We start from the raw sequence: 26787 nt of genomic DNA on the forward strand, positions 1-26787 counted from the left end.
GTCTAAGAAAAAAATAAGATCCATACCAACTCAGACTCCTATCCGTCTTGTTCCAAAATCAAGGTCCGTAAAGCTTCTCGACTTTAAGTCACTTGACATTTAGCTGCTAAACGGCCCCGTGTTCTCCCACACTGGTTGTAAAATATTTATGTTCTAAAGTGATTCGCCTATTATTGTTGATTAATCTCAGATTAGCTTGCGGCTCCCACGAGTCTGGTTCGTTACCCATCCATCGGATGATGTCTTTATATTTTCCATTTTTCATTTTTTTATGCTCTAAGATCCTTTCAGCTTCGAGAATGTCGCCACGATTGATTGTAGCATCGGTGGTATCTGCTTTCACTATTTTTAATTCATTTGGAGCTTTGCAAAGCGTGTGCCCATTTTTGGAACGAATCTCAACTCGATAGCCGTCAATACCAACCACCGTGTGAATATCCTTGCTCCAATGTGCTGCTTCTTTATCAAATGTTTTCTTCTTGAGGCGATGCAATACGTTTAACCCAATCTCAAACTCGTTCTCGACCTTATCAGCTTCTGCTTGATTGTGGCTCAGATCTGCCTCCATTACCTTAGCTTTAGCTTCGTTGGGGGTAATACCGGACATATGGAACGTCGAATTATAGTTAGCAATGACATCACCTATCATCTTTTGGGTGATACGCTTTGGTGATATCGTGACTAGCCTCTGCTTGATTGTCCTATTAAAACGCTCGATTTTGCCCATCGTCCCATGGTCTCCAGGCTCGTTATTAAAGTGCTCAATCTTTTTTGCGTTTAAAGAAGGCTTGTGCCTGCGCATTCATAAATTCAGATCCGTTATCACTCGTGATAATGTCCACTTTGTGGAGACGCACAAATGCTTTGATAGCAGCTAAAACTGTTGGGGCGGTCTTGTTGGGGAGTAGCTTTCCGAAACCGAGCCTCCAGTTGATATTGACAGCCGTCAAGATTGGTCTCTTATCCCAAAATGCAAGATCTATCTGCCATGAGTTGGGGCTGTATGAAGCAATTTTAAATTCATCAAACCTCTTCTTCTGATCTTGGAAGCGCTGTATATCAATCTGACTGTGATACCAGTCTTTAACGTTCTTGAACGTTATTTTACGGTCAGTTCTTTTGCCTTATGCTATAGCGCCTGAGCGCCAACATAACCAGTTTTAGGATCATAATACAGCGTATGCAGAAGTTGATCCAAAATTCCTTATATATATGACATCACAAAAAATGTGTTTTCCTCCCTGAAGCATATAAACTATATATCGAGCGGAACGGTACTAATACCATCCTCAAGCACCCGACGTTTGTCGTAAAAGTATGATAGCGCCGTCTTCGTCTGGCTATATGTGGTAATTCGTCTCTTTGCTAAGTCGAAACCCCTTCTTTGTACCTTGCAACGTTATACGATCACGAACGACTTCGCCATCTGGGCTATTATCGTGGTTAAATTCGTCTCTCGGGTAAGTAGCAAAAATAATGTTTTGACGATAACGAGACCATAGCATCACCTGACCATTCGTCCTTGAATAGGCCTGGTGTGCGTCGGTCAAATTTGGCTTGCAACGTTATACGATCACGAACGACTGTCTCAAAGCCATCTGGGTTCAAAACATCGTTATTACGGCCTCGCCCCTGTTGAATACCCTTAGCAGAGACCTTAACTTTGTAGGATTCATCGGGTAAGTAGCAAAAATAATGTTTTGACGATAACGAGACCATAGCATCACCTGACCATTCGTCCTTGAATAGGCCTGGTGTGCGTCGGTCAAATTTGGCAACCTCGTCGTTGTAGTCGCGTGGGAACCACTCATACTTACGCTGATTGAAGTGCTCGCGCAGCGCAGGTTTGATGCAGATCTGAAACGGATTCTCACAGCTAAAAGCCATGTAGGCTGAGTCAGTGTCCATCTCTTGGTATTGGAAGTCGGACCTGTCTAAGTAGAAGTCAATGCAATCATAATAGAACTGGAGCATACGAAGCTTGGCGAGCTGATAGATCGCACTACTAAGATGAATGGGATTCTTATTTTTGAGACGACGCTTCTTCATCGTGATCTCACAAGAATCATTGAGCTCTTCCAACCCGTGGAATGTGAAGTGTTCAATCTTGGCCTTGATTGCCTTATCGTCCGATTCGTATTTGATCTCCTTGTGCTTGCCCATATTCATACCCGATCGGCCAAACGCACTGTTGCCTACAAGTTTCATCATCTCTGCATCATAGCTTTAGACTTATCAGCATCGCATTCTCGTCGAGCAATTGACACAGCTTCCATGACAGGAGCAAATGGCTTGTGAGAGCTGGCCTTAATGAAGCTATAGGTCTGGGTGATCTTCATTCCATGAGCGAGGTACCACTTAAGCAGAGGTGCGTAGATTAGGGTCCTTTCTCCGAAGTAGCTACCGATGAGCTTGCGAGCAGGCTTTGCGCGACTTTACTTGCGCGTCTCATTGAATTCATACATATGCTTGCCAATACCACTCTCATCGCTGCAGTCGATTAAGCGTATTCTTGAAAATAGGCGTCATCTCGCTGAAGTAGTCCTTCAAGTGATCGGGTGAACGGATGTCGCACTCGAGGAAGCCGAAGATCTTGTCATTAACGATGTCATCGACGATATCTGGATGTGCTTCAATGGTGGTCAAGCGTCCACAAGGCATCTCATTACCGAGCGCCCACAGGTACAGGGCATTGGCATCATATCCAATGATCTTCTTACATAGCTTACCGCTACGGATCTTGGTTTCGTTGCGCTTAGCATACCGGTCGAATATAATCGCAGGGCCTCCGGCGATGTTGGCTTTCATCTTGGTGTAAATGTCTTTCTCCCCATTGCCAATGCTATATACAAGTCGGCCCTAGTAGAACTCAAGCCATTTTTTTTATCGGAACCCCTTTAACGACATATCCTTTCGAGCAACGTTGCACTCGATACAACTAATTAGGATGTTGCCATCAATATGTCCGAGCTTGTTATTGATTCGATCGGCCGAAGCGGTATTGTAACGGGGTTACACGTACAAGTGGCTACAATCCACTTGTGAATTTAACAGATAGGATATCTGTTAGAAGTTTTAGATACTTCCTCACCTTGGTGTAAGCCACACCAATGGATACATTGAAGTGGGCCACCACAATGAGTGGTCCACACCTACCCAAAGATCCTATTGGTAGAAAGCAGCATCTTTCTACCAATTAGAGACGTGCATATTGGCGGGGCTCTGACAGCCAGTCGCTGTCAACCGCTTTCATAGATGATAAAACGTTTTAGCAGATTTAGGAGGAAGATCAATTTACAACAATACAGTTCTCATTTTACCTAATCTAAGTCACTTGGAGTCTTATCTGATATAAATTATATTTGTGTATTCAAATATAATTACCTCAAGTAATTACTAAGTACTTACGCTTCCTCATACACGTAGCGCAGCGTGTAAGCTAAAGTAGTGAGTCAAGTTAGACCCATTACAGGTATCAGCAGTCAGTTGCTTGAAGCACAGACCGCAAAGATACTTTTGCTGCCTACGTAGCTGGTCGATGTGCTTTAGAGTCATGTTGAACTCGCGATTAGCTTCAGCATCCTGGCTCTTGTATCCGCTCACACGCTTATCCGGGAAGCTGAACGCCTTAACGGGCTTTTTACTTGGATAGTGAAGATTATTGAAGCACGTCTGGTACATAACCTTCTCCGACAGACCTGGTAGTGAAACCCCATCTGTAAACATGTCTAGGTCAAACCGTTTGAAAAGCTCACGTTGGGCCTTACTAGCCTTGATAAATGGAACAACATCGAGATTATTGTACCAGATCAACAGGTCTTTGATCGACTCCATCCCATAGTGTTCCCAGACAAACTGGACTCGATTGTAGTCGTCATCGGTGATGCTTGTTCCACGAAGCTTGCTGTCAAAAGCTGACTTAGGATAGCAGTCGGGTTTAGCACATTGAAATCGGTGATGTGCTCGTACGGGAAAATACCCTTACCAAGGCCGCAGACGCATCGAATCTTGTCATTACATTTGCATCCGCCAAGATAAGTCGTCAGGTACTTGTCGTAGCTGGTGGCAGCTGGTACGTAGTTGCTAATGTCAAGCATCTTCATGTCCGACGTGGCAATGCACATGTAGCTTCGGTTCTTGATGACGGACTTGATGTTGTCGGTACCAATCACGGCAAACAAGTCTTTCTTGATCAAGTCGATATCATATCGCCCACTATTGAAACCAATGACTGGGATCTGATCAATTGTTTTCTTGAGCTTACCATAGTCAGAACGCTGTTTACTGTAATCTAATTTCTTGTGGAAATCAAAGAAGTTGGCGAAATCACCGGCTTTAATCCAGGCGTCAATATCGGCTGTGTTGAATTTCTTACCAGTCTGAACATCTGGAATCACCATTCCTGTCAGACCATGGGCGTTGATGATCTTGCAAAGCAAGGCTTCATACTTGGATACATTGTATCGCTGGATATTTTTCACCAACGGCCGCTATGTACTGAAACATATCCTTGAGCAATTCCTTGGGATCATCGCTGACAAAGCAGCGTACCTCCTCGGTTAAGCTATCGGATGCAGAGACAGAGACAGGAATGTGCTCATTCATGAAACTAGTATTCTCTCCGTGATATGTAGCCGTAGGCTTGAGGATAGCCTCAAATTCGTAGACGATAAAGTGATGGATGAACTGGTCGACATCCTTGATCGAGTACTTCGTTAGCATTGAGCGGATAGTATTCGGAGCAGGGCGGTAGATCGTTAGCTCAGCTGGGAATGACTCAATGTTGACGAGTTCGCACTGATTTCTGGTATGGTTGCGGAGTCTGTCAGCGCTGACAAACACCATATCACACTTCTTGCATTGATACTTGCGTTGAAGCATGTCGATGTTCTTGATGTACAGCGCGTGATTCTCATGGGAGAGAATGTTGATTGAGCCGTACTCTTTCTCAGAGGGATGGATGCATTCAACGTTCCCTAACTCAATATCTATGGTGTAGACATTAATACTGAGTTTGAAACAGTCTTCAAGCTCGTCGAACTCAAGAATGTCAATGGGCTTGAAGTCACGGTAAAGCGACAGCGTGAAGCTAATACCCTTGAACGCACAGTACTGCTTGAACGCTTGCTTCACCAACGCTTGAATTTTGCGGGGGTCCTTCTTAGGGTCCTCTCGCTTGTGATAGGCAATGCAGTGGAACACACACCTGTTGTTGGTCTTAGGGAAGTTGATGACACTCTTATTATCGCGAATGAACTTAGGGATAACAACCTCACTGTCGCCAAGTGCGTGCTCTCGCTGATAGAGATATATTTTGAATCCGGTGATAGCCTTCAGCTGATATCCAGAGCTGGGGTAGTTGAGCTTATCTGCCAGCTCCATGGATGGAATCTCAGAAATTACCTTCCGAACATCACTCCTACTGTTATATTATGACAGGTTTGTCGAACACATAGGTATTACCCCAGTTTGGATGGAAGTATCGCGTCTTCGAATCATCGGTTTTGCTTACAAGATCGTAACCGAGAGCAATGTTTACCTTATAGGCACTCTTCTGACTCTCACGAACGTTCGCAAGCTTATCGTAGAACTCAGAGGGCTGGACTCCCTCGTATAGGTGCGATTCCATATGGTTGCCCTTATAAAAGCGATAGTTCGGGTCCTGAAGACAAGTGTGTCTTCAACTTATCGAGTCTAATCTTGTACTGCTTCGCACCAAAGGCAAATTCTCTGGGTGGGACGGTTTTCCGATGAAACCCATTTTGCCCGTACGACCGCGTACCTTAAGGCGGTAGCTCGATCCCCACTTGATGGGTTTAATATTTAATCTTCGTAGTCCTTCGAGTTCGTGAGCAAACATCGCTATATATCAACCTATATTATTCTTTGTGGTTTGACCTTATAATATTGTGATCTTGTATCAGGATCGACTTTATATCACTGGCGACTTTTTTCATCTCAAAAAAAAAAATTAGCTAAGTTCGGTTTCCTCGGTAAGTACGTTTTCACCTTCGTTAAATTCGTTTCAGGGCTTCCGTTTTCGAGCTCGAATCTGCTCTCTATTCTTGTCGTCGTACCCCTTCTGATACGACAAACGAGCTTCGCGGGTGCGCTGGTAGTAGCGCTTCTGCGCTGCCTTGATGCGATCCTTGTTAGCCTGGTATTGTTCACCATGTTACTATATTACTAACTTTATACGAGACATCGACGGCAGGAGTTCTACATGTTAGCAGTAGATTGGGCCGTTGATGCCAGTGTCATCCCAGTTAGATACCAATGAATGAAAAGGAGCACTAGTTGTGAGTGGTTGTGACTATGAGAGAGAAGGATGGATCCGAGAAAGTCTCTGAGGAGATTTCTGGGAGGGATCCTGGCCATCGTTGGTCCTCTCTTGCTCGATGAGCGAGCCGAAGTAGTCACTGAGTACCGAAAGGGGGTTTTCGCCTGCGGGCTTTCCCCGATGCAACACAACTTGACCTCACTCACTTTTGAATTCCCAACCTGAAGCTCAAGTGGCCAACCACCTCCTACTCTAAGTTGCTGCGTCCAGACCCCAAGCTCGACTCTGGTGCCGACGAGACCCGAGTTCTCGTAGGTTACTGAGCCCAAGACGTGGTTTACGGGCATCTTCTACTGGATGTGGCGAGCTCTTGTATGCGTAGTCAAGGCAAGTCGAGTCGACGCAAGTGGTGATGGCAGCGAACTTAGCTGGTCAGAACCCATCCAGTGGCGGGCAGAAACTGCCGGTGGTTGGCCAGAATACCCAATCGGCTGGGCAACCTCCACCGAACCAGCAACAACAACAAGTAAGTGAATGGTGGAGCGAGGACCCGGCCCAAGTATGGTTCAAAGCCGCCAAAGTACACCGCAGACGGAGGCTTCGACCTGTATCGTGCTCAAATCGAAGGCTACCTCATCCAGCACGAGTGCTGGGATGTGGTTGGCGGCACCGCTGTTGCTAATTCAAATACCCTCAATGGACAGAGCTGAATCAATTTGCTCGTTATGCGCTACTGTTTGGCATGTTGCCCAAGGACTCGAAGAAAATATGCAGAATGGCTACAGCGCGCGAAATGTGGAATTCGTTTGAACAAGACAAGACAAGGCGTGCCTACGCCAGTGAAATTCGTCTTCGGCGCGACCTGTATGCAGCTAAGTTTACTGTTGGCGAGGACATGGAGAAATACCTCGAGCGATTGGAAGATATGAGGCGCCAACTAGCTAACATGAATGCTGCCATCAGCGATGCTGATATGGTGAATGTTATTCTTCAGGGAGTTGTGGACTCGCATCGAAATGTCGTTCGCATGTTCAATAGGAACAACAACGGCGGGGTTACCCCGGACCTGGCTACGGTAGTGAATGTTCTTCTTGGCGAAGCTGAGACGGATAAAGCATGCGCCGCCGAGGCAGCGCATCAGGAAGTCGTGAAAGTTACAAAGGTGATGGCCCAGCACCCCGTCCCTCAGAATCCAAAGAAGAAGTTCAAGAAGAATAGTGGTAAGAAGGTGAGCAAGGAAACTCGGAAGTGTTTCTTTTGCAAAAACAAAGGCCACCTGCGAGCTGATTGCTTCGGATGGAAGGCACTACAAGCGAAGAAAGGCAATGAATCTGAGAAGAAAGGAGATGGCAATATTGGCAAAGTCGCAACCCCGATGAAGTTGGTATGGGCCGGACAGCTCGGAGACTCAAAGAACCCACCGGTACCTATCCGAATGATGAAGAGTCAACATGTGACTCCCCCCGTGGTCGCTTCAGTGAACGATTGGATGTTAGATGGTGGTGCTGGTGCCCATGTCTGCGTGAATGGAGGATCGTTCGTGAGCTTAGTGAACGATCCCTACTGACTCTCGACTGGCAGGGTGGCTTGGACACGACCGAACTGTCGGGATGGGTTCGGCTGGAAATCCAACCTGGCAAGTACCTCGATCTGCAGGGTGTCCGCTATGCACCGAACGGAGTGGTGAACTTGATTAGCCAACGTCTGCTGGAGAAGACACGCTGGAAGCCGTCGTACTTCGACACAGACAACGAGAAGTTGCGCTGCAAGTATTTCGACAAGGACGGTATTCGCCAGGTGTTTAAGAAGAAGAATGATGGTTTCTACTGGATGAAGGCTAGTCCTGTGCTGCAGACTTCTATGATGATTGCTAGATCTATCGAGACGCTGGAAGACAACATCGTGATGAAGTGGCATCTGAAACTTGGGCATCTGAATGAAGAGGCTATGAAGAAAATGGTGCGGGATGGCTTGGCAGATGGGATGGATGGAATGACCATGGACGACTTCAAGAAGACACCCCTCAAGTGTATGGCCTGTGAGGAAGCAAAAGCAAAGCGGATGGCGTTCAAGAGGCAAGTAGGCAAGCGGGCTTCTGAGTGTGGAGCACGTCTGATGTCTGATGTTTGTTATGTTGGAATCGTGACTCCTGGAAGAGCCAAGTACTTCCAACTTGTTCAAGATGAAGCGTCTCGCTACAAATGGGTTTTCTTACTGAACAAGAAGAGTGAAGCTGCTGAAAATGTGATCGTTTTGGTTCGCCAACTTGAGAAGGATTACAAAGTAAGGTTTTTTTCGTGTGATCAAGGAGGCGAGTTTTTGAATCATAGGCTGGCTACATTCTCCCGCGAGCATGGGATCCGGTTGCTGACGACCAATGCATACACCCCCGAGGAAAATTGCTTGGTAGAAAAGCTGAATGGCAAGCTGCTTAACAAGGTTTGGGCAATCCGTGAGGCGGCAAATCTGCCAGCATGCCTGTGGGGTGAGATCCTCCATTACGTCGTGCACGTAGATAATATGAGCGTGACGAAGGCCTTGAAGAACACGACGCCATTTGAGAAGTTGTGGAACAAGAAGCCTAACATGAAGGACTTGAAAGTCTGTGGCTGTGTGGCATACTACCATGTGCCGAAGCAAAAACAAGTGAACAAATTGGAAATGCGAGCCAAGCCCGCCTTGTTTCTGGGTATGGCAGAGTCAACACTGGGTTATCGCTTGTTAGATCTTGAAACTGGGGAGGTTCTTCAACGTAGATCGGTCACCTTCCGCGAAGATGTAGCCGTGGGCGGAGATTATGTGGAGCGATTGTTGGCGAAGCAGTATTACGGGAAAGTCACTACGGTGCCCAGTAAGATCCCGTATGTGCTCATGCCAGTCACTCGAGTAGCAATCTCAGATTGTCCGACGGAAGAAAGCACGATACTGAAAGCGAACATCGAAGCGGAAGCTGAAAGGCCGGGATCTGAAATCCGTGACATTGAGGACGATGAGAGCGTAAACAGCAGTGACGAAAGTGACTGGGATGTCGTTGAACTGTCAGAAGCTGATGAGAGTCATGGTGGAGCATGTGGTGCTACTGAGCAACGTGTAATTGTTTCTTCTGGAGCAGGTTTGAATGTGGAAGTCCAGCAAGGTGCCGAGTTCAGTGGGAGTACAATCACAAGTGTGCCACAAGTTGCTGGCTCGAATTCAGTACCAGTCTCCGGACAAGGGCGTAGTGTTGCAACCAGTGGGAGCACGGCTCCAAGCGCCCCCAGCGCAGCGAACATTGCTAGTGCGGGTCGTCGGGGAAGTCCTAGCGTGCGTGCCACGACAAGTGGAGGATCCAACAGCACAAGTAGAAACTCTACCGCACCTCCAACGACTTGCCCACGCCGATCTGGACGCCAACGTCGAGCAAACAGTTGGTACAACCCAAACACTTGGGTGATGGCGGTGACGTTGATGCAGTGCATGCTGATCGGTGTCGTCAATGACATTTTGAATCCAACGACACGGGAGGAAGCTTTGAAGTCGGAGCATGCCGAAGGCTGGCAACAGGCTATGGGCGCTGAATATGAAGCACTGATAATGAACGAAACCTGGGAACTTGTGCCTCGCCCTCCATGCAGAAAAGGCCGACGTAAGCCTAACATATTGACTTCAGTGTGGGTGTTGGTAGCCAAACGGAATGAGAAAGGAGAAGTGGAAAGACTGAAGGCGAGACTTGCTATCCGAGGATTTTTGCAAAAGTTTGGCATTGACTACTTGGCGACCTACTCTCCTGTAGTGCGAATTGAGTCCGTGCGGCTCATATTGCTGATAGCTATGTTCTCGATGTTTGAGTGCCGCCACGTTGACTTTGTGACGGCGTTTCTCAACGGAGAGCTGGTCGACGTCGTGATTTACATGGAGCAACCCGAGGGGTATGAAGACGGAACCGATCGAGTCTGCCGACTTCGCAAAGGACTTTACGGCCTGAAACAAGCCTGGAAGATCTGGAACGACACCTTGCATAAGGTGTTGATCAAACTCGGCTTCGTGCAGTGTACCTATGATGCAGGTGTATACTGGAGACGCCGTGCAGGACGTGTAGTGTTTCTCACTATATATGTTGATGACATTGTGCTCGCTGGAGTGACCAGCGACATCGACAAGGTTGTTGCAGAGCTCGCAGCTCAGTTCAAGCTGAAGGACCTCGGTCGGGTGCGACACCTGCTTGGCATGGAAGTAAACTACAAACCTGGGAAAATGGTATGCTTATCACAGACAGCGTATATTGAACGTCTTGCTGAAAAGTTTGGTCTGGGATCGGCGAAGCCTGTTCGCTCACCGCAGTTTCACCATGAACGGATGAGCAAAATTGAGACGGATGAAGCCAACATTAACGATCCGAAGCTGCCCTACAGGGAGATTGTTGGCTCCCTCCAGTACCTGGTGGTGTGCACTCGTCCCGACTTGGCAAATGCTGTGAGAACCCTTGGATGTTACACGAGCGCGTACACCGTAGAGAACTACCGTGCCGCACAGCGAGTAGTGCGCTATGCACTAGCGACGAAGAAGATGGGATTGGTGTACCGATTTACGCCTGGGTTCCCAGCAATGGACGCATTCTGTGACGCTGATCACCAATCGTGTCCGGGCACAAGCCGCTCGGTGACAGGCTACATGTTGCGTCTGCATGGCAACATGTGGATGTGAAAAAGTCATGGTCAACGGCGTGTGACGGAAGACACCTGCAGCTCAGAGCTGGTCGCCTGCTGCGAATGCAGCAAGATGGTGGTGTGGGCTCGTGAACTCCTGTTGGAGTTGGGTTTCGGTGAGCGGACGTTGCAAGTGCCGATCTACTGTGACAATCAGAGTGCGATTGCGGTAGTGGCGAACAACGGCAATACGTCACGAGTGCGACACATGGCAAAGCACGCGCGGTTCATTAACGAGTACGTCCAAGAGAAGGAGTTGGATGTCGTTTACGTATCAAGTACTGAGAACTGCGCAGATGTGTTTACCAAGGCGCTGGGTCCGGCTGAGTTTGAGCGCCAGCGGAGCCGATTGAACATCGAAGACGTGACGGATGCTTGGGAGATGGTGGATGCTGTCGAGACGGCCGAACACATCGAGATGCAAGACGTTTAAGGCTTGAAGGTTCGGTGCTACCAAGGTATGACAGATGGGACTGGTGGCACAATGCATGTTTTGCATGTGGAATGGATCGAACATGGGATGAAGTGGGAGTACGAGACATCGACGGCAGGAGTTCTACATGTTAGCAGTAGATTGGGCCGTTGATGCCAGTGTCATCCCAGTTAGATACCAATGAATGAAAAGGAGCACTAGTTGTGAGTGGTTGTGACTATGAGAGAGAAGGATGGATCCGAGAAAGTCTCTGAGGAGATTTCTGGGAGGGATCCTGGCCATCGTTGGTCCTCTCTTGCTCGATGAGCGAGCCGAAGTAGTCACTGAGTACCGAAAGGGGGTTTTCGCCTGCGGGCTTTCCCCGATGCAACACAACTTGACCTCACTCACTTTTGAATTCCCAACCTGAAGCTCAAGTGGCCAACCACCTCCTACTCTAAGTTGCTGCGTCCAGACCCCAAGCTCGACTCTGGTGCCGACGAGACCCGAGTTCTCGTACTTTATATTTATCAGGATGAAAAATTGTTCAGTTTATCGAAAGGAGTTTGGACAAGATTTTTTTTTCCTTCAAACACACAATTTTTTTATTGTTTTTCGCTCGAAAGAAGTGCGTTTATCATCGGAAGCGCCGGCATACCCTTGTGTCGGCAGTCGCTTTCGTCAGGGTGGTGGTGAGGTTTACGGATGCTGCAGTCCATTCTTTGGGTTTGGCTTGTGGTTGTCGAGAGGAATTTGTTGCTTGGCCTCGCCTCCGCCCAAGTTGCGAGCCTTATGCTGAGCAACGTTCGAAGTCAAGCTCACACCAGTCTTTCCCTGCTTCGTAGCAGGGGCTACAGGCTCCTTCGGCACTTTGGCAGCAGGAGGTGACGCCACCTTGGGCGTCGTGGTGTTGGGGTGAAGTGTCGTCTTGGTAGTTGTTGACGCTGGTGTGGCCTTGGGCGTGTTGGACTTGGTGGGAGCAGGGGTGGCCCTCGCGTGGTTGCCTCCAATCTTGGTCGGAGCAGGGGTAGCCTTAGCAGTAGTGTAGGTGGGGGCTGGCGTCACGTGGGCCTGGCCCAGAGCCCGGTGAGGAGCGTGCTTGGTGCCCGCCTTGTCGTCCTGGTTGGGGTCGTGGTGGGAGTCGTGGTGGTGCGGGTGCTTGTCGTCGTCGTGTGGTCCTTGTTTAGGTGAGTCCATCGAGCGCAGGGCACGGAACGGCACCCAGGTCCTCTCGTCGGCAACGGGTTCGGACGTCACCAGGTGGTTGGCTTCGTCGTCGGGGTGGTTCGACAAGGGATTCTTGTCGACGTGCACTGCAGTCGCACCGAGACTTGCCAGCGCAAGCAGGGTCATGGCTGCAAAGATCGAGGACGAAGTCTTCATGCTTGGTGGTGGTGGTGGTGGGTGAGTTGGTTTCTCGTGGTTGAGTGGAGTGAGTGGTCGAAGGCTAATTCGAAAGTGAATGGCGCGGGGACGAGCGTGCTGTACGAGAGGTGCTTTACGGCATCAATGCTTTAGCGAAGGTGTTTCGAAGACAACTGGATTGGTTAATCGGAGGTACCTGTGGTTGTCTTGCCGTTATTCTACGCGCCAATGGCTGGCGATACTGCAGTCAAGTTCGTCACCTAGAATGTAAAGTTGACCTTCCAACAGCTGCAGACAGAACTACTCTGCGTGAAATTCGGCTGCAATGAGATCGTGGACATCAGATCGAGGATTTTTTTTTAGTTTTGCGAGTGCGGTCGTTCTTAAACATCTGCAAGCCAAAGGCACAGAAACATCCAGCTGCTTCCTTTGTGATAGCCACGATGCTCGCAACGTCGCTAATTACACCTCGTCGAGTGAAGCTTCAACCACGTTCTTGGCTGTTCCGGTTCGGATGATATTGTCAGTGCTACGGAGACCTCAAGGCTCCAGGACGTATTGCTTGCTCCTGTGGAGGAATGTCAGGATAAAATGCATAATTTCATGGAATTCACTGTTTTGGACTCCTTGATTTACGTTGTGGCGTACCGAAATTTCAGGCACCATGCACAGGAGTAGAATCACGAATGTATCGGAGACAAACCGCGTTGGGAGGAGCCAAGAACGAATTCGCGTTTGTCGTAGGCTCGCTAAGCCATCGAATCTCTCGAATAAACCGCTGGTGGCAATCGTTGCATCACCGATAGCCATCTTCTTTTGCTGTGCCTTGGCTTGAAATTCACTGGTGAGCGCACGGGACATTTTGACGCAGAAGAACAGCTACGTTGTACTCAATCGTTCTTGCGTGAGCTCATGTGTGACTTCGAGTTATATTTCGAAGAAACTCCGCGCACTCAATCCCAGTGGGAACAACTCGATGAGATCGTATAGTCACTGGCGAATTGGATGGGATTTTACCCGACGCTGAAGTGGTTTTCCTTACAACAACGATACATTTATAACGTTCAGCATCGAGTATCCGAACCGACTGCCGCCGGAACTGCTCGGGCTCGTAAAAACCCTCACCGATTTTTTGGTATCGTTATCAATTCTTGATTATTACTCTGTGTCGTTTTCTAGGTGCTGGACGCGTATGACTTCAGATTCGGGTAAGGAGAGAGAGAGAGAGAGAGAGAGCAATCAAGGCCACAAACCCTCCAAGCGTGCGAGAAATGTATAGGTATTCCCTCACAACACACCGCAAAGCTGTGGCCAAATTAAGCGGCTCCTATATGTATGCATTATCATTCCGACGATGGTTCTCTGCATGGGAATCGTTCCATTCACTACAAAGCAGGTAGAGTTGAGCTAGTTGCTACTTTAGTATCCTACAACGCAGCTGAAGAAATAATGGCACGACAAAGCACAAACACAAACTAGTAAATAGAGAAATGAAATCGAGTAAGTTGGAGCTGTCGAAGTAGAACATGGTGAAGGGTTTGCGACTTGTATTATAATACTATGACAAAAACAAATCGCCAAAAAATTGCCGCAAGCAAAGCCACACGAGTACATTCAAGGAATTTAGAAACGCATCACAAGACGGATGTATTGCAGTAGGCACGATACTTACGATCAAATACACCGACATTCCCATGTGCCGACAGTCGATTTCGTCAGTATCTACGGGGAAATGGCGGGTTTACAGGTGCTTCTCTCCGTTCTTGGCGCCCTGTTTGGCGTCGTGGTGGTGGTGATCGTCGTGGTGAGGAAGCAGCTGCTTGGGCTCGTCCCCGCCCAAATTGCGAGTGTTATGCTGAGCAGCGTTCGAAGTCGAGCTCACACCAGTCTTTCCTTGTTTCGTAGCTGGCGGCTTGGTAGCAGGAGGTGACGCCACCTTGGGCATCGTGGTGTTGGGGTGAGGTGTCGTCTTGGTAGTCGTCGACGCTGGCGTGGCCTTGGGTGTGTTGGTCTTGGTCGGAGCGGGCGTGACCCTCGCGTTGCTGCTACCAGCCTTGGTCGGAGCAGGGATGGCCTTAGCAGCGGGTGGAGCTGGCAGTTCGTGGTGGGAGTGTTTGCCATCGTATTGGGGTTCCTGCTTGGGCGAGTCCATCGACCGCAGAGCGCGGAACGGCATCCACGTTTTCTCATCTGCCACAGGCTCCGAAGTGACCAAGTGGTTTGGAGGGAGGGGATTCTCGTCGGCGTGGACTCCAGTCGCACCGAGAGTTGCGATCGCGATCAGAACCATGGTTGCGAGGATCGAGGACGAAGTCTTCATTTTTGGCGGCCGTGGCGGGAAGTTGAGGTTTCCAGTTGAGTGGAGTGAGTGGTCGAAAGCTAATTCGAAAGTGAACATGCTGAGAGTCGTTGCTGCGAGAGGTGTCAAGTGCCACCACTAACTACTGTACTCTAAAGGAAAATTGATTCATTTATCTGTTATCGTTCGACCTGAATTGCTTGTGGGCAGTGGAGTTGGCACCCTAGACTTTTGATACTTCTTTCAAGGAAACCACCTAGAATGAGGAGGGGAAATTACAAAGTTCGAAATTTGGCTGCTACTTAAGAAGTAATTAGGATTGTGTTCACTCGTAGCGTATATGCAACCTGGATTTTATGGCCGGTGAAGCATCACGAAGCCCCGCAGGAAGACATTTCCTGCGAGAGCTACCAACGCCTAGCGAATGGGTATTGCTATTCGAGCGCAACCAATGCACGCACTGGGGGCCTCGGTGGGGACTATTGTCATAGTTCACAGAGTTACAAAACTGAAGCATATAACCGGATTAGAAAGTGCATATCCTTAGTCCTTCACTAAGATGCACACGAGAGTAGTTCTCTTTCAAGTGTCTACCGCAACTTAGACAGTGGTGTGCGCAAGCAGAGCGCGAATAGCCTTCGCCCGCGAGATTTGGAATTCGCGGATCCACTTGTACAACATGCACAATTGAGTACTCGTTTGGCGGTTTGGATTGGCCTTCAGCACCTGGGTGAGTCTCTTCAAGGAGACCTTGCCCTCGTACAGTTGTCTGACCAACGCCTGCTTCGGGTCGGGGTGAGCGTTTTCCAGCGCCTGCGGGGTAATGAACTTCTTAAGTTTAGCCTTGCTCAGTGTTGTTTTGCTGGCGTTAACCACGAAATCATCAACCAAGTTCACATTGGCACATCGTCAGTATCGTCCGTCATTTTGTCGCCTCTCAGGATCCTTTTGGTAGCGGTCGTCACCTCGGCGGCTTCGATCAGTTTGATCGCATTACGAGGATAGCTCGGTCGGGTCCTTGTTCGAAGCGGCTGAAACGATGTCGCTGCTAGAGAGGAGCGCGGTAGCAGCCACGAGCAGAAAGTAGCACCCACCCATGATCGAAGTCTGAAGTGAACGTCGATGACTTGCGAGATGAGATGCAAATGCTGAAGTGATCTACTTCCGTAAGTGCCATTCGCGTTTTCGTTGGAAAGTCGCTTTCCATCATAACTGTCCGATGTCCACTTGACAGTGTATTGTTTTTAAGTGCAGTGGGGTTTTTTCATATGATGATGAGCTCAGGCAGGATGCGAATTACAACGGACAATGGAAATCGCGCAGCGTAAACTGCGGCACCTGGTGCGGTAACGCGTCGGGCGCGCATTGCGATTTTACACGACAGGGATAAAAGTGGCGGCGGGCGAAGAAACCACTCTATAAAATAAGTGCACTTCGGTAATAGTCAGTGTACTAAGTCGAAGTAACACATTCACACTGCGAATTTCCGACGCACAACTTGGCGCTTTGATTATGCTGGTTTACGGTGGAGAAGGGAGCACATCTATCTGTCAGATGGGGCCGGGCGAAGAAGATCGGCACAACCTATACCGTATAAATAGGTAATAGAGAACGGGTGTCATTCACTTCAAACCGTGACTTTCGTGAAAGTCAAAGGTGTTTAGCCTAGACCCGAAAAAAACTTCCCCACTTGGATTTATCCTCCCGGAGGATATGGCCATGCTTGGCCCCTTGCTAACTCCAGAAATGTTAGTAGTATTGCTATACACTGGCAAACAGTTCGCAAATGCCAGTTTTTGCATATAGCTTAAGTTTCTGCCAACTCTACCTAGATCTTAAAAATTGCGAAGTGAATTGGTTATATTATTATTATAAAAGAACATCCGGCATATGGTGTAGATGAGCCGGTAAACACGTGCCAGGTTGCGGAAATAATCATTTTCTATTTTAAGCTCTTCATTCTTTGGGAACAGCTGAGTGCAACAATCTCATGCAACTTACGTACGGGAGCATAAGTTGCATGCAGAGCACAGGTAAACACGGTCCCGGCAATCGGTGACTGGTTGTAATGACTCTCTTGTTACATGTAGCAACTTATTCTTGCGGTGAATTTTTTGCTGCACATATGATTTTTTTTTCTTTTCAGTCGTTTCAATTCAGGATTAGATCTTTTTCTCCTCCATTGCGACAGGTCGTTTCGATTCTCTTGCGTATTTAATAAATGTCGCTTCTTGTAATGCTGCGCGACGTGGAAGAGCAGTTCTTACGAGTTACGCGAGTTGTCGAGCTACATCTCAAACTAACCGAAGGCTCGCTCGAGTGTGAGCTCGGCCAACTGACTTCAATTTCTGAAGTTTTGGTCTTGGTGGGAAGCGTCGAGGGTGCTCAAACCACCTTGGCTACAGTAACGCAACGTCTCGTGGAGATCATCAAGCATCAGATCCAGGCACCAACTCCGACGTTGCCTGACTTTGACGGTGAAGAAACAGAGACGGAAGACTAGCAAGATGAAAGTGAATCTGATTCACATGATCACAAGGAACTATTTGATAGGGAGAATGGACTGAGCAACTTCCGACTGGAAGATATCAAATTGGGCGAGAGTTGGAACTCATCGCTGCCGAGGGTGAATTCGTTATTGCATACAAGCACAGTTTCTGGTGATAGTGCAATACCTCACAGCCCTGCTGGAGCGCGCACGGATATGAAGAGTAGGTCAGAAGACATCCGACTTGGTTTGAAGTCCTCTTACTCCAGTACTGGCGAGGTTGCCGCAACCATCGCTGAGGTGGGCTCAGAACACGGTGAAGAGGGAGAACCAACAGCGGCTAACCTGAAAAACGCACTCCAGCGTTATCTCGCTGCTTCAAGTGCTATTAAGAACTCAATCGTGGTATCACAAAGAGAGCCTGGACGGGCATTCAATGTCTTCGAGAATGTAAGCGCTCTCTCTGAGGGTAGGTGGGCACAGGCTGTGAAGCAAGACTTTAAAGAGGCGACCAAACTCTTTCTCAAGCGTCTGGTGAGTCAGAGTACGAACCTGGAGCTGAGAACAGCTTTTTGTGAAGCCTCAGAACTCGCTGTGTCGATTATCACTCTGGGCACGACAGACTTTAACTTGGCGTGGATTGTCCCCGCTACTATATCGTTTGATTCAGTTCATGCAATTGCTAAGATGACATCATTTGCTCAAGCGCTGTTTCCTTTGCTCGAATGTCGAAATAAATTGGTGAGATATGTGGACGAACGAATTACGAAATTTTTGGAGACAACAGCCTCAAGCTTGAGTAAAGTCACACAGACCTCGAAGAAGCTCAAACAACTCAGGAAAAAAATCTTCATGTTCGTCGAAAAGCTCCGTAATATTTGTGAATTCTGCACAATTAGACACGACGTGAGCGATATGAAGCCGTGGACAGAGGATCAGTGGGAATATTTTAGTGGCTTTCGGAATCATCTATCAAATCTCTTGAGGTATGCATATCAGGGACAAAAGTTGCCAGGATGGTAAAGGAACTAGGCAAGACACTGGAGAAATTCGAGGCAACATATCCGGCACGAGCACCACAGCTTCTCTTTGAGTAAGGTGATCTTCTAGCACTATTTTGTTTTTGCTTAGAACGCTCACTTGTAATTTCTTATGCGGATTCAAACTTAGGTTATGCAGGGTTGGAGATACGAACATGGCTGATCCTCCGAAGGAAGATGACGAAGCTTTTACTTCAAGCCAAACTGAGGTCAACTTGAAAATTTCGAACAATGAAAGGAGCTTATCTAAGCTACATCCGGGTACTGGTACAATTCATGACGAATCATGTGGTACGAAGAGGGCTCGGACAGACACGAACGATGGTATTCCTGTGCCAAAGCGTGCCGCAAGAAGTATCCAACCCGCTGAAACGCACAATGACAACTCTGATACTTCAGATCCACATGGTGATGCTGCTTAAAGGGTCTCTGGGCAAGTAAACGAGAGCCTGGATGTGGCAACTCAGCTGAGAAATGATCTTGAGACCGGCGAGCTGGTAATTCCATTCTCCCGCACTGGGAAAGAAATCCAGAACTTGCTGCACAGGGTGACAGCACTGAGCACAAATTTCTGGGGTTACATTGCACGAGATGAGGATTATACAGTCGCGTATGGCGAAACGATGGGGATACTTGTGGAATTAATCTGGCGTTGTCCGTGCGGGTGTTTGAGCCGCGCTCTATTGAAAGGGCTTCTGAAACAGCTTCCACGTATCATCAAACTTGCGCGGTATAGTAATTTCCTCTCGCACTTGGCCTTAACAGCAAGTCTTGGACGTCTTCAAGCTTATGATACTGGGATGAATATCATGCCGATCAATTCCAGGCGATGCGCAACCACGTATCCGCGACAGAAAGAAAGCACGTGCATTTGGATCCCATCCAGCTACAGACTCCCTTGCGGCAGTTATTTGTCCGATTCCATGATACTTGCGACGTTTGCATTCAAGAGCTCAAACCCAGAACACCGCACGTGCGTATCCAAGAATTGCAGTCACAGTTACTAGAGATCGCGGTGGTGCTCAATGGCAGGCTCGAGTGCGTCATGGGAGCTGGACAACCGTTGCATAATTCACGCAAAATTATGAAAATGCTCCTTCAAATCGACGCCAGATTGCCGGGTAGTATTCCGACGCTGCTGATGGAGTGAGTGAAGCACACAGTTCATCTGATTGGTTTCAGACGTCAACTAACGTTTTTCTCTTCGTTTATCTGCTACAGGAATGTGAATAAAATGGTTGAACGAGGAAATTATGAAGGACTAGAGCGCGGCAAACAGTGAGTTAGACGCAACTTCATAGTCAACCCTCCGAAGGTGTACCGGTACTGCTTAATTCTGTCGCGAGTACGACTGTCCTTCATCGCACTGGAGAATCCGAATGCAACGAATAGCTTAGTGGTACTTGTCTCCGTACTTCGGAGCCGGTTTGCCGTCCGGGTGGTGGTCGTGACGCGGCTGCTGCTTGGTGTCGTCCATGGCCCGCAGTGCACGGATTGGAGCCCACGACGCTTTCTCATTTGTCACCGGCTGAGACGTCAAGATCTGGTCACCGTCCACGGCCTTCAAGGCGCGGAGTGGCGCCCAGGAGGCCTTCTCATCGGCCACGGGCTGCGACGTGGGCAACGTGGCCAGCGCGCGGAGTGGCGCCCAGGAAGCCTTCTCGTCGGTGACGGGCTGCGACGTCGAGGTGGAGGTGGTGGAGTCGTCGTCCGCGGCCCACAGAGCGCGGATCATCGGCGCCCACGTGCCTTTCTCCTCCACCTCCGGCTGCGGCGTGGCGGCGTCCTGGTCGGCGTGCACTCCGAGAGCTGCCGCAGCGAGTAGGGCCATGGCGACGAGGAAACAGGCCGAAGTCTTCATGGTTGGCGACTGAGTGAGTGTGTGAGTGAATGCAGTGAGAGATCGACGAGTAAACCGAAAGTGAGCAGGGAGGAGGGCGGCGTCCAGAGCAATAGAGCTGCGGGGGCTGCTAGCAGAGATGCACAACGCCATCCGAGGTAGCTTTTGATGGTGCCGGATTCACCAATCTGTTATCGGTGGCACTTGAGCCACTGCTAGCAGACCCCCAAACGGATCTATCCACCCAAATTTCTACTGAGCTGGCCGTCGAGGCCTCGACGACCCGAACCTGTCGGAGTAGGTGGTGCAATCCAATGTTTGGCGGCACCCGAAGAGTGAGAAAAGCCAAGATATTGCAAGACGCACTAGAAAGCTTCGTTCTTGTCGGCAAACAAACTACCAGATTTCCTAACCGCAGCGAGGAGTTCTTGTATTGTGAGGGTGCAGGTGTGGCATTGCGTTTAACTACCGACATCGAAGGCTGTGTTGCCTATGTAGTGGAGATGACACACCGTACTTACTAAACTACACCCCCGGCGTGACGGTACGTCAAGTACCATGTAGTACATCATCGCAGTCCCTAAGGTGTCTAGGGGTACGCTTGTTGCTCTTATATGCAAAGAAAGAGCGGACGATTAGCGGACGAACATTCTCGATTCTTTACTGTACCGGTATTGGGCATCTTGGGACGAGAACAAAAAGAAACATGAGCGTTTTCTTTGGGGACGGGAATTCATACTCGTCACCTGCAGCAGCTACGCGAAACAACCAACTGTGCCGTGCGTCCAATGAAGCTGTCGCTGCGACAGACGCAGTCACACCGGCGTCAATGACTCCTCTGCTCTCCAGCATCGATCGCATCAACGCTGCTCTAGAAGCTGCAGTGGCACAGCCTCCACCGCCGACCGGTACATTGCGTGTGTGCCAGGCAACGGAAGATGAATGGAACGCATTTGCGGATAGCGACGGACAAATCGTCCGACCCAATTTTCTGGAATGGTTTGCTGACACTGGAGAGATCCACATCATCGAGTTTCAAAACACTCCCCACGAAAGGTACATCGGGGAGCTCAATGATCAATTTCGTGAGGTGCATACCAAGAGATGGCTCCTCGCACACTTGGCCGCCGTGAATTCCCAGGGGCGACGATGGTGTCCAGATCTCAGTTATGGACCACGCCAAACAACTCCGGGATCTGTGCTTCCTCCAGGCGTTCCAATATTTGACGACTTTCGGACGATCAAAATTGAAGTTGGAGTCTCTCAGCCGTGGGGCATGGCACAAGGACAACTCGACCACAAGGCGATATCGATATGGGCTGTGATGCCAGGAGTTGAGTACGTGCTGTGTGTGAAGTTCGATCCCGACTTTGCGAATGCCGAATACAAGTTGTACGATGCTCGCGTCAATCCACTCGTGCAGCTGGCTCCACTCCCAAACGTCGCTCCAAGTACCGTGATCCAGTTGGACGGACGTCGAATCCTTGGTATTCCGCCAGGGATAGCGCTCCCGGCAGGGTTTCCTGCAACTCTGTCGGTGGATTTGTACTCTCCATTGGTCTGGGCAATGCGTTAATCAGACGTCCAGCAATCTCTTGCGCAGCAACTACCGAGGCAGAAATAATAATCTGTGACTTGCACCCTGATTCTCCCTTATTCAATGAGGACCTTCAATAAGAACACACTGTGATCCTGAACCGAGCGAAAATACGGAGTTCCAAATGGTGACCACCTCCATTCTTGTCGTCAGAAGCAACGATATCAGATATTAAACACTTCTGATGTTATGAATTCAGATAATTACGGGCCAGGTGTCCATGTCCAGCGGCTTCCGAATTCCATTTGAGATTTTACACTTTTATAGAACACACCCGTCCTCCCCGTTACTTCATTATTATATTTTCTTATAAATTAGAAAAAAAAGCTGGACACTTGGACTCTAACAAACATACATTGATCTAGAACTGATATCGTCGCTTCTGATCAAAAAGAAAGCTGGACACCACACTTGGACACACCTGGACACAAACCTGGACAGCAACTTATTGCTCAACATCAAAGCGCAACTAGACAGTGCAAAAACCCCTGTTACAACCAAGCTGGCAAAAAAAATAAACCGACATCGAAGGCTATTGTCTATGTAATGGGGATGACACGCCGTACTTACGAAACTACAGCCCCGGCGTGACGGAACAGCATTGTACATCGTGAAGACGTCCTCGAAATTGTGCACCACAATGCTGTTCGGATTGTGCTGCATCATGAATGCGGACCGCCCCAAAGAGACCTTTCCGTCGTACATCACCTTGAATAGAGTCATCTCGGGGTCGGTCCGCGCGAATTCAAGAATCTCCGGGGACATGAGGCCCGACAACGACTTATCGTTGTAGGCTTTGACCCCCGGCATCGCTTTCTTCAACAGGCACTCAAGCCGCCGAATAGGTACACACCGTAGCACGATTCTGCGTAATCCATACGTTGGTCTCCATGTGCACTGGTTACTTCGGTACATCGGTATTAATACTAGTATTGACTATAAACTCTGTTACTGTTACTGTACACAACATGGACATCGGTACAGTATGCATGTGAAAAGCCTGGCGTGAACGGACATCGACTTGTGCGTTCATGCGACAAATGTTCGGGACATGTCGACTGTACGACCTCGTCGCAGCGGACTTGAGAGCGTTTGGTATTTCCTCGTAAAGCCAGGCATTTTGCTTTGTTTACACTATTTACTAGCAGAATTTGCACGTTCATTGTAAGCAATAATATGTGTTGCGGAAGATTATGTAAAACATGCATAAATACTTGGCTTTAGGAAATGGGACAAATAGAGAACTACTTAAACATGCATATTTGCAAATTTCAGGTTGCCGGTAGCGGGGTCAAACCACATGAGGGCATGTAAAACAATTTTGTATTGATATACCCACATAACAATATAATAGTAATATTTACTAAAACAGGGTCCCAATCCGGACCGATACACTTACTATTGAGGACATGTTCCACGCCCAGTTGCGCTCTGTGGAAGAGGAATGGATAACGATGCCTCCCCCTTTACCCCATATACACCATTTCCCACCCTAGTTGCAAGTTTTACAAATCAAGGTGCAGGTGGGAAATGGTGTTCCCACCTCATGAGTTGCTACATCCTACGTGCCATAAGGCACGTACGTAAACTACATCTGCCTCGGACTCATCGCCTCTGTTGAAAAAGAACAGGATAGCGTCGTAAATCGTGACGACGATGATATCGATGATAGATTCGTCGGAATGATTCCCGAGTTATGTTCACCTTTTCAATACCATACCCTGTCATATCAGTTGTACACGAAAATGTTTAAACTATTTAATAGTATTAAAATACATATCATAGTGTATTTCATAAAACTAAACCCTTTGCAACCCGATTGGTGACAAGACAGTTGTTTGTCAAGAATGTTTGTAAAGATTTTTTCAAAGCTGGTTTTATTGTACAAACGAGTACCAGTAGGCGCATTTCGACACGCCGGCAACAAACTCCACAGCTCCAGTAATGTAGATGATTTTGTCTATGCTTGGGAAAAATAAACTATTTGCTGTAGGTTTGGTGTGCGATCCGAACGTGATTCAAATGAACCTCCGACGTTATTTTACTAAAATATAATGTATCTCGTATATTTGTAAGTTTAAATTTTAAGAGCTCTGATCCATCTGGTATTTTCTATTGTAGGTGTACCGGTGTCCTACTGTGAACATGAGGAGAGTTCTCGAGAAGATTTGATCAGCTTTGCCACGTTTCCTATACCAAAATATTAATGTGATACGATTTGCATAAATTACATTATTTATTTCATTAGTGTTCCCACAAACACGTTGTATAACAAACACTAGCGTTTGCAAACTGTATGTTAGTGTATAGCAAAAGAAACTACCATGTTCGTGCAGTTAGACGGATTTATCCTGTTGCTCTATCTAAGCCACAAGAGCTTCTTGGGTGCCATGTGAACTCATGTTGTTGATCAATTTCCCTGCACTATACTGATACCTCTGGTGGTTGTGCGCAGCCTCCTCCACAAGGAGAATTCGTTACTCGGGACACTACTTCAGATCCCCCTGCCCTAGCTGATTTATAGACTACGGTACAGTAGAGTACACACAGCCAACAACGTAAACAGCACTCACAGTTAAAATTAGTAAAATTCACAAACATGTCTGCGGAGTACCGAATTCCAGCAAACTTCCTTCCTTCAAGCAATTCAGGTAAAAACTGTATCCCAACATGCCGTTACTTGTATTGTAAAGTCCTCTGTGGATAGCCACCAAATAGATTTGAGGCTTCAGTCCAGATTGTGGGGAAAGTCTTTTATATGTAATTCCATACGTATGCTGCAATGATAAATTAGAAAAATAGTATTTATCATAAAGTGCGACATACAACTGAAAATTTGTAACACCATACAGCAGCTTGCAAGAATTTCCTCCCAAGAAGCAGCGCATCCTATGCCCTCCCCACTTCATCATAAATGCTCGTTTATTTGATCATACTATGGTGTCCGAGCACACGGGCGATTTGCTTCCGATCTGTATCCGTACAGCTGCAATACGTTGCGTAGCGTAAACTGGCCAAATCGTTTCGATACTACATGTATTTATCCTACAGGTACAGGTACAATCAACGATTGCGTTCACGATTGTTACGCACAAACGCAACCGGTCCAGCATAAATGACTACCAGTACATGTTTACTAAGATGTCATGGTAGCGCAAGCCAAACAACTTTCCCACTTCAGCATTTGCGGTCCATCCGACAGCACTCCGCAAAGTACAGATCCCCGCCAAGCTCAACCCAGCCATGCGTGTAAGCTTCGTCCTTCTTGCGGCTGCGGCATCCCTCCTCTCCGCCAGCGACGTCGCCTCGGCGGCCACGATCACGGACCAGGCCAAGCTGTCACAGGTGAACTCCTACGACGCCGTTGAGCCAATCGACGCTGTCCAGGCGAACGTCGTTGCCAAAAGGTTCCTGAGGAAATACAAAGAGGAGGAAGAGGATTCAGAGGAAGACCCCGACCATGAAGACCGAGGGTTCCCTGTGAACGCGAACATGCTCGATGATGCGGTCACGAAGACAACGCTGGCCACACACACGAAGGAGGTCAATGCGGTGTTGGAGAAAGCGATGCCGGGGTTCAAACCCTACAACGATAAGTCGTTGTGGGGCCTCATGACCCCGAAGATTCTTGAATTCTCGCGGACCGACCCCGAGATGACTCTATTCAGGGTGATGTACGACGGAAAGGTCTCTTTGAGGCGGTTCGCATTCATGATGCAGCACAGTCTGAGCGGCAATGTGGTGCACAATTTCGAGGACGTCTACAAGAAGTACAAGTGGTACTTGTATTTCCGTCACGCCGGGGGTAAACCACACGCGTAGATTCGTCAGTACGGTGTGTCATCTCCACTACATAGGCAACACAGCCTTCGATGTCGGTAGTTAAACGCAATGCCACACCTGCACCCTCACAATACAAGAACTCCTCGCTGCGGTTAGGAAATCTGGTAGTTTGTTTGCCGACAAGAACGAAGCTTTCTAGTGCGTCTTGCAATATCTTGGCTTTTCTCACTCTTCGGGTGCCGCCAAACCTTGGATTGCACCACCTACTCCGACAGGTTCGGGTCGTCGAGGCCTCGACGGCCAGCTCAGTAGAAATTTGGGTGGATAGATCCGTTTGGGGCTCTGCTAGCAGTGGCTCAGGTGCCACCGATAACAGATTGGTGAATCCGGCACCATCAAAAGCTACCTCGGATGGCGTTGTGCATCTCTGCTAGCAGCCCCCGCAGCTCTATTGCTCTGGACGCCGCCCTCCTCCCTGCTCACTTTCGGTTTACTCGTCGATCTCTCACTGCATTCACTCACACACTCACTCAGTCGCCAACCATGAAGACTTCGGCCTGTTTCCTCGTCGCCATGGCCCTACTCGCTGCGGCAGCTCTCGGAGTGCACGCCGACCAGGACGCCGCCACGCCGCAGCCGGAGGTGGAGGAGAAAGGCACGTGGGCGCCGATGATCCGCGCTCTGTGGGCCGCGGACGACGACTCCACCACCTCCACCTCCACCTCGACGTCGCAGCCCGTGGCCGATGAGAAGGCCTCCTGGGCGCCACTCCGCGCCTTGAAGACCATGGACGGTGACCAGATCTCGACGTCTCAGCCGGTGACAAACGAGAAAGCGTCGTGGGCGCCAATCCGTGCACTGCGGGCCATGGACGACGCCAAGCAGCAGCCGCATCACGACCACCACCCGGACGGCAAACCGGCCCCGAAATACGGAGACAAGCACCACTAAGCTATTCGTTGCATTCGGATTCTCCAGTGCGATGAAGGACAGTCGTA

The 26787-nt window shown here is 48.7% G+C and overlaps 7 protein-coding genes across 7 annotated transcripts; 2 read left to right on the plus strand and 5 right to left on the minus strand.

Moving 5' to 3' along the window:
- Positions 1–2484: 2484 nt before the first annotated feature.
- Positions 2485–2808, minus strand: IUM83_19083 (uncharacterized protein; the record flags this gene model as incomplete). The annotated part of the gene is made up of 1 exon (XM_067944112.1): positions 2485–2808. One exon carries the CDS (start codon positions 2806–2808, stop codon positions 2485–2487), a length of 324 nt encoding a protein of 107 aa, XP_067784751.1.
- Positions 2809–3404: 596 nt separating this feature from the next.
- IUM83_19084 (uncharacterized protein) lies at positions 3405–5382 on the minus strand (the record flags this gene model as incomplete). Its single annotated transcript, XM_067944113.1, has 4 exons — positions 3405–3439; positions 3528–3914; positions 3986–4466; positions 4552–5382. The coding sequence occupies 4 exons, from the start codon at positions 5380–5382 to the stop codon at positions 3405–3407; spliced, it is 1734 nt and encodes a 577-aa protein (XP_067784752.1).
- Positions 5383–12076: 6694 nt separating this feature from the next.
- IUM83_19085 (putative secreted RxLR effector protein) lies at positions 12077–12760 on the minus strand (the record flags this gene model as incomplete). Its single annotated transcript, XM_067944114.1, has 1 exon — positions 12077–12760. One exon carries the CDS (start codon positions 12758–12760, stop codon positions 12077–12079), a length of 684 nt encoding a protein of 227 aa, XP_067784749.1.
- Positions 12761–14483: 1723 nt separating this feature from the next.
- Positions 14484–15032, minus strand: IUM83_19086 (putative secreted RxLR effector protein; the record flags this gene model as incomplete). Its single annotated transcript, XM_067944115.1, has 1 exon — positions 14484–15032. One exon carries the CDS (start codon positions 15030–15032, stop codon positions 14484–14486), a length of 549 nt encoding a protein of 182 aa, XP_067784788.1.
- A 4930-nt stretch (positions 15033–19962) lies between these two features.
- Positions 19963–20430, minus strand: IUM83_19087 (uncharacterized protein; the record flags this gene model as incomplete). The annotated part of the gene is made up of 1 exon (XM_067944116.1): positions 19963–20430. One exon carries the CDS (start codon positions 20428–20430, stop codon positions 19963–19965), a length of 468 nt encoding a protein of 155 aa, XP_067784750.1.
- A 4819-nt stretch (positions 20431–25249) lies between these two features.
- On the plus strand, positions 25250–25828 carry IUM83_19088 (putative secreted RxLR effector protein; the record flags this gene model as incomplete). Its single annotated transcript, XM_067944117.1, has 1 exon — positions 25250–25828. The coding sequence occupies one exon, from the start codon at positions 25250–25252 to the stop codon at positions 25826–25828; it is 579 nt and encodes a 192-aa protein (XP_067784746.1).
- A 504-nt stretch (positions 25829–26332) lies between these two features.
- Positions 26333–26740, plus strand: IUM83_19089 (uncharacterized protein; the record flags this gene model as incomplete). The annotated part of the gene is made up of 1 exon (XM_067944118.1): positions 26333–26740. The coding sequence occupies one exon, from the start codon at positions 26333–26335 to the stop codon at positions 26738–26740; it is 408 nt and encodes a 135-aa protein (XP_067784747.1).
- Between the last annotated feature and the right edge of the window lie 47 nt (positions 26741–26787).

This window comes from Phytophthora cinnamomi (genome assembly GCF_018691715.1).
Source record: "Phytophthora cinnamomi strain GKB4 chromosome Unknown Contig85, whole genome shotgun sequence".
In the NCBI taxonomy this organism is placed as follows: Eukaryota; Oomycota; class Peronosporomycetes; order Peronosporales; family Peronosporaceae; genus Phytophthora; species Phytophthora cinnamomi.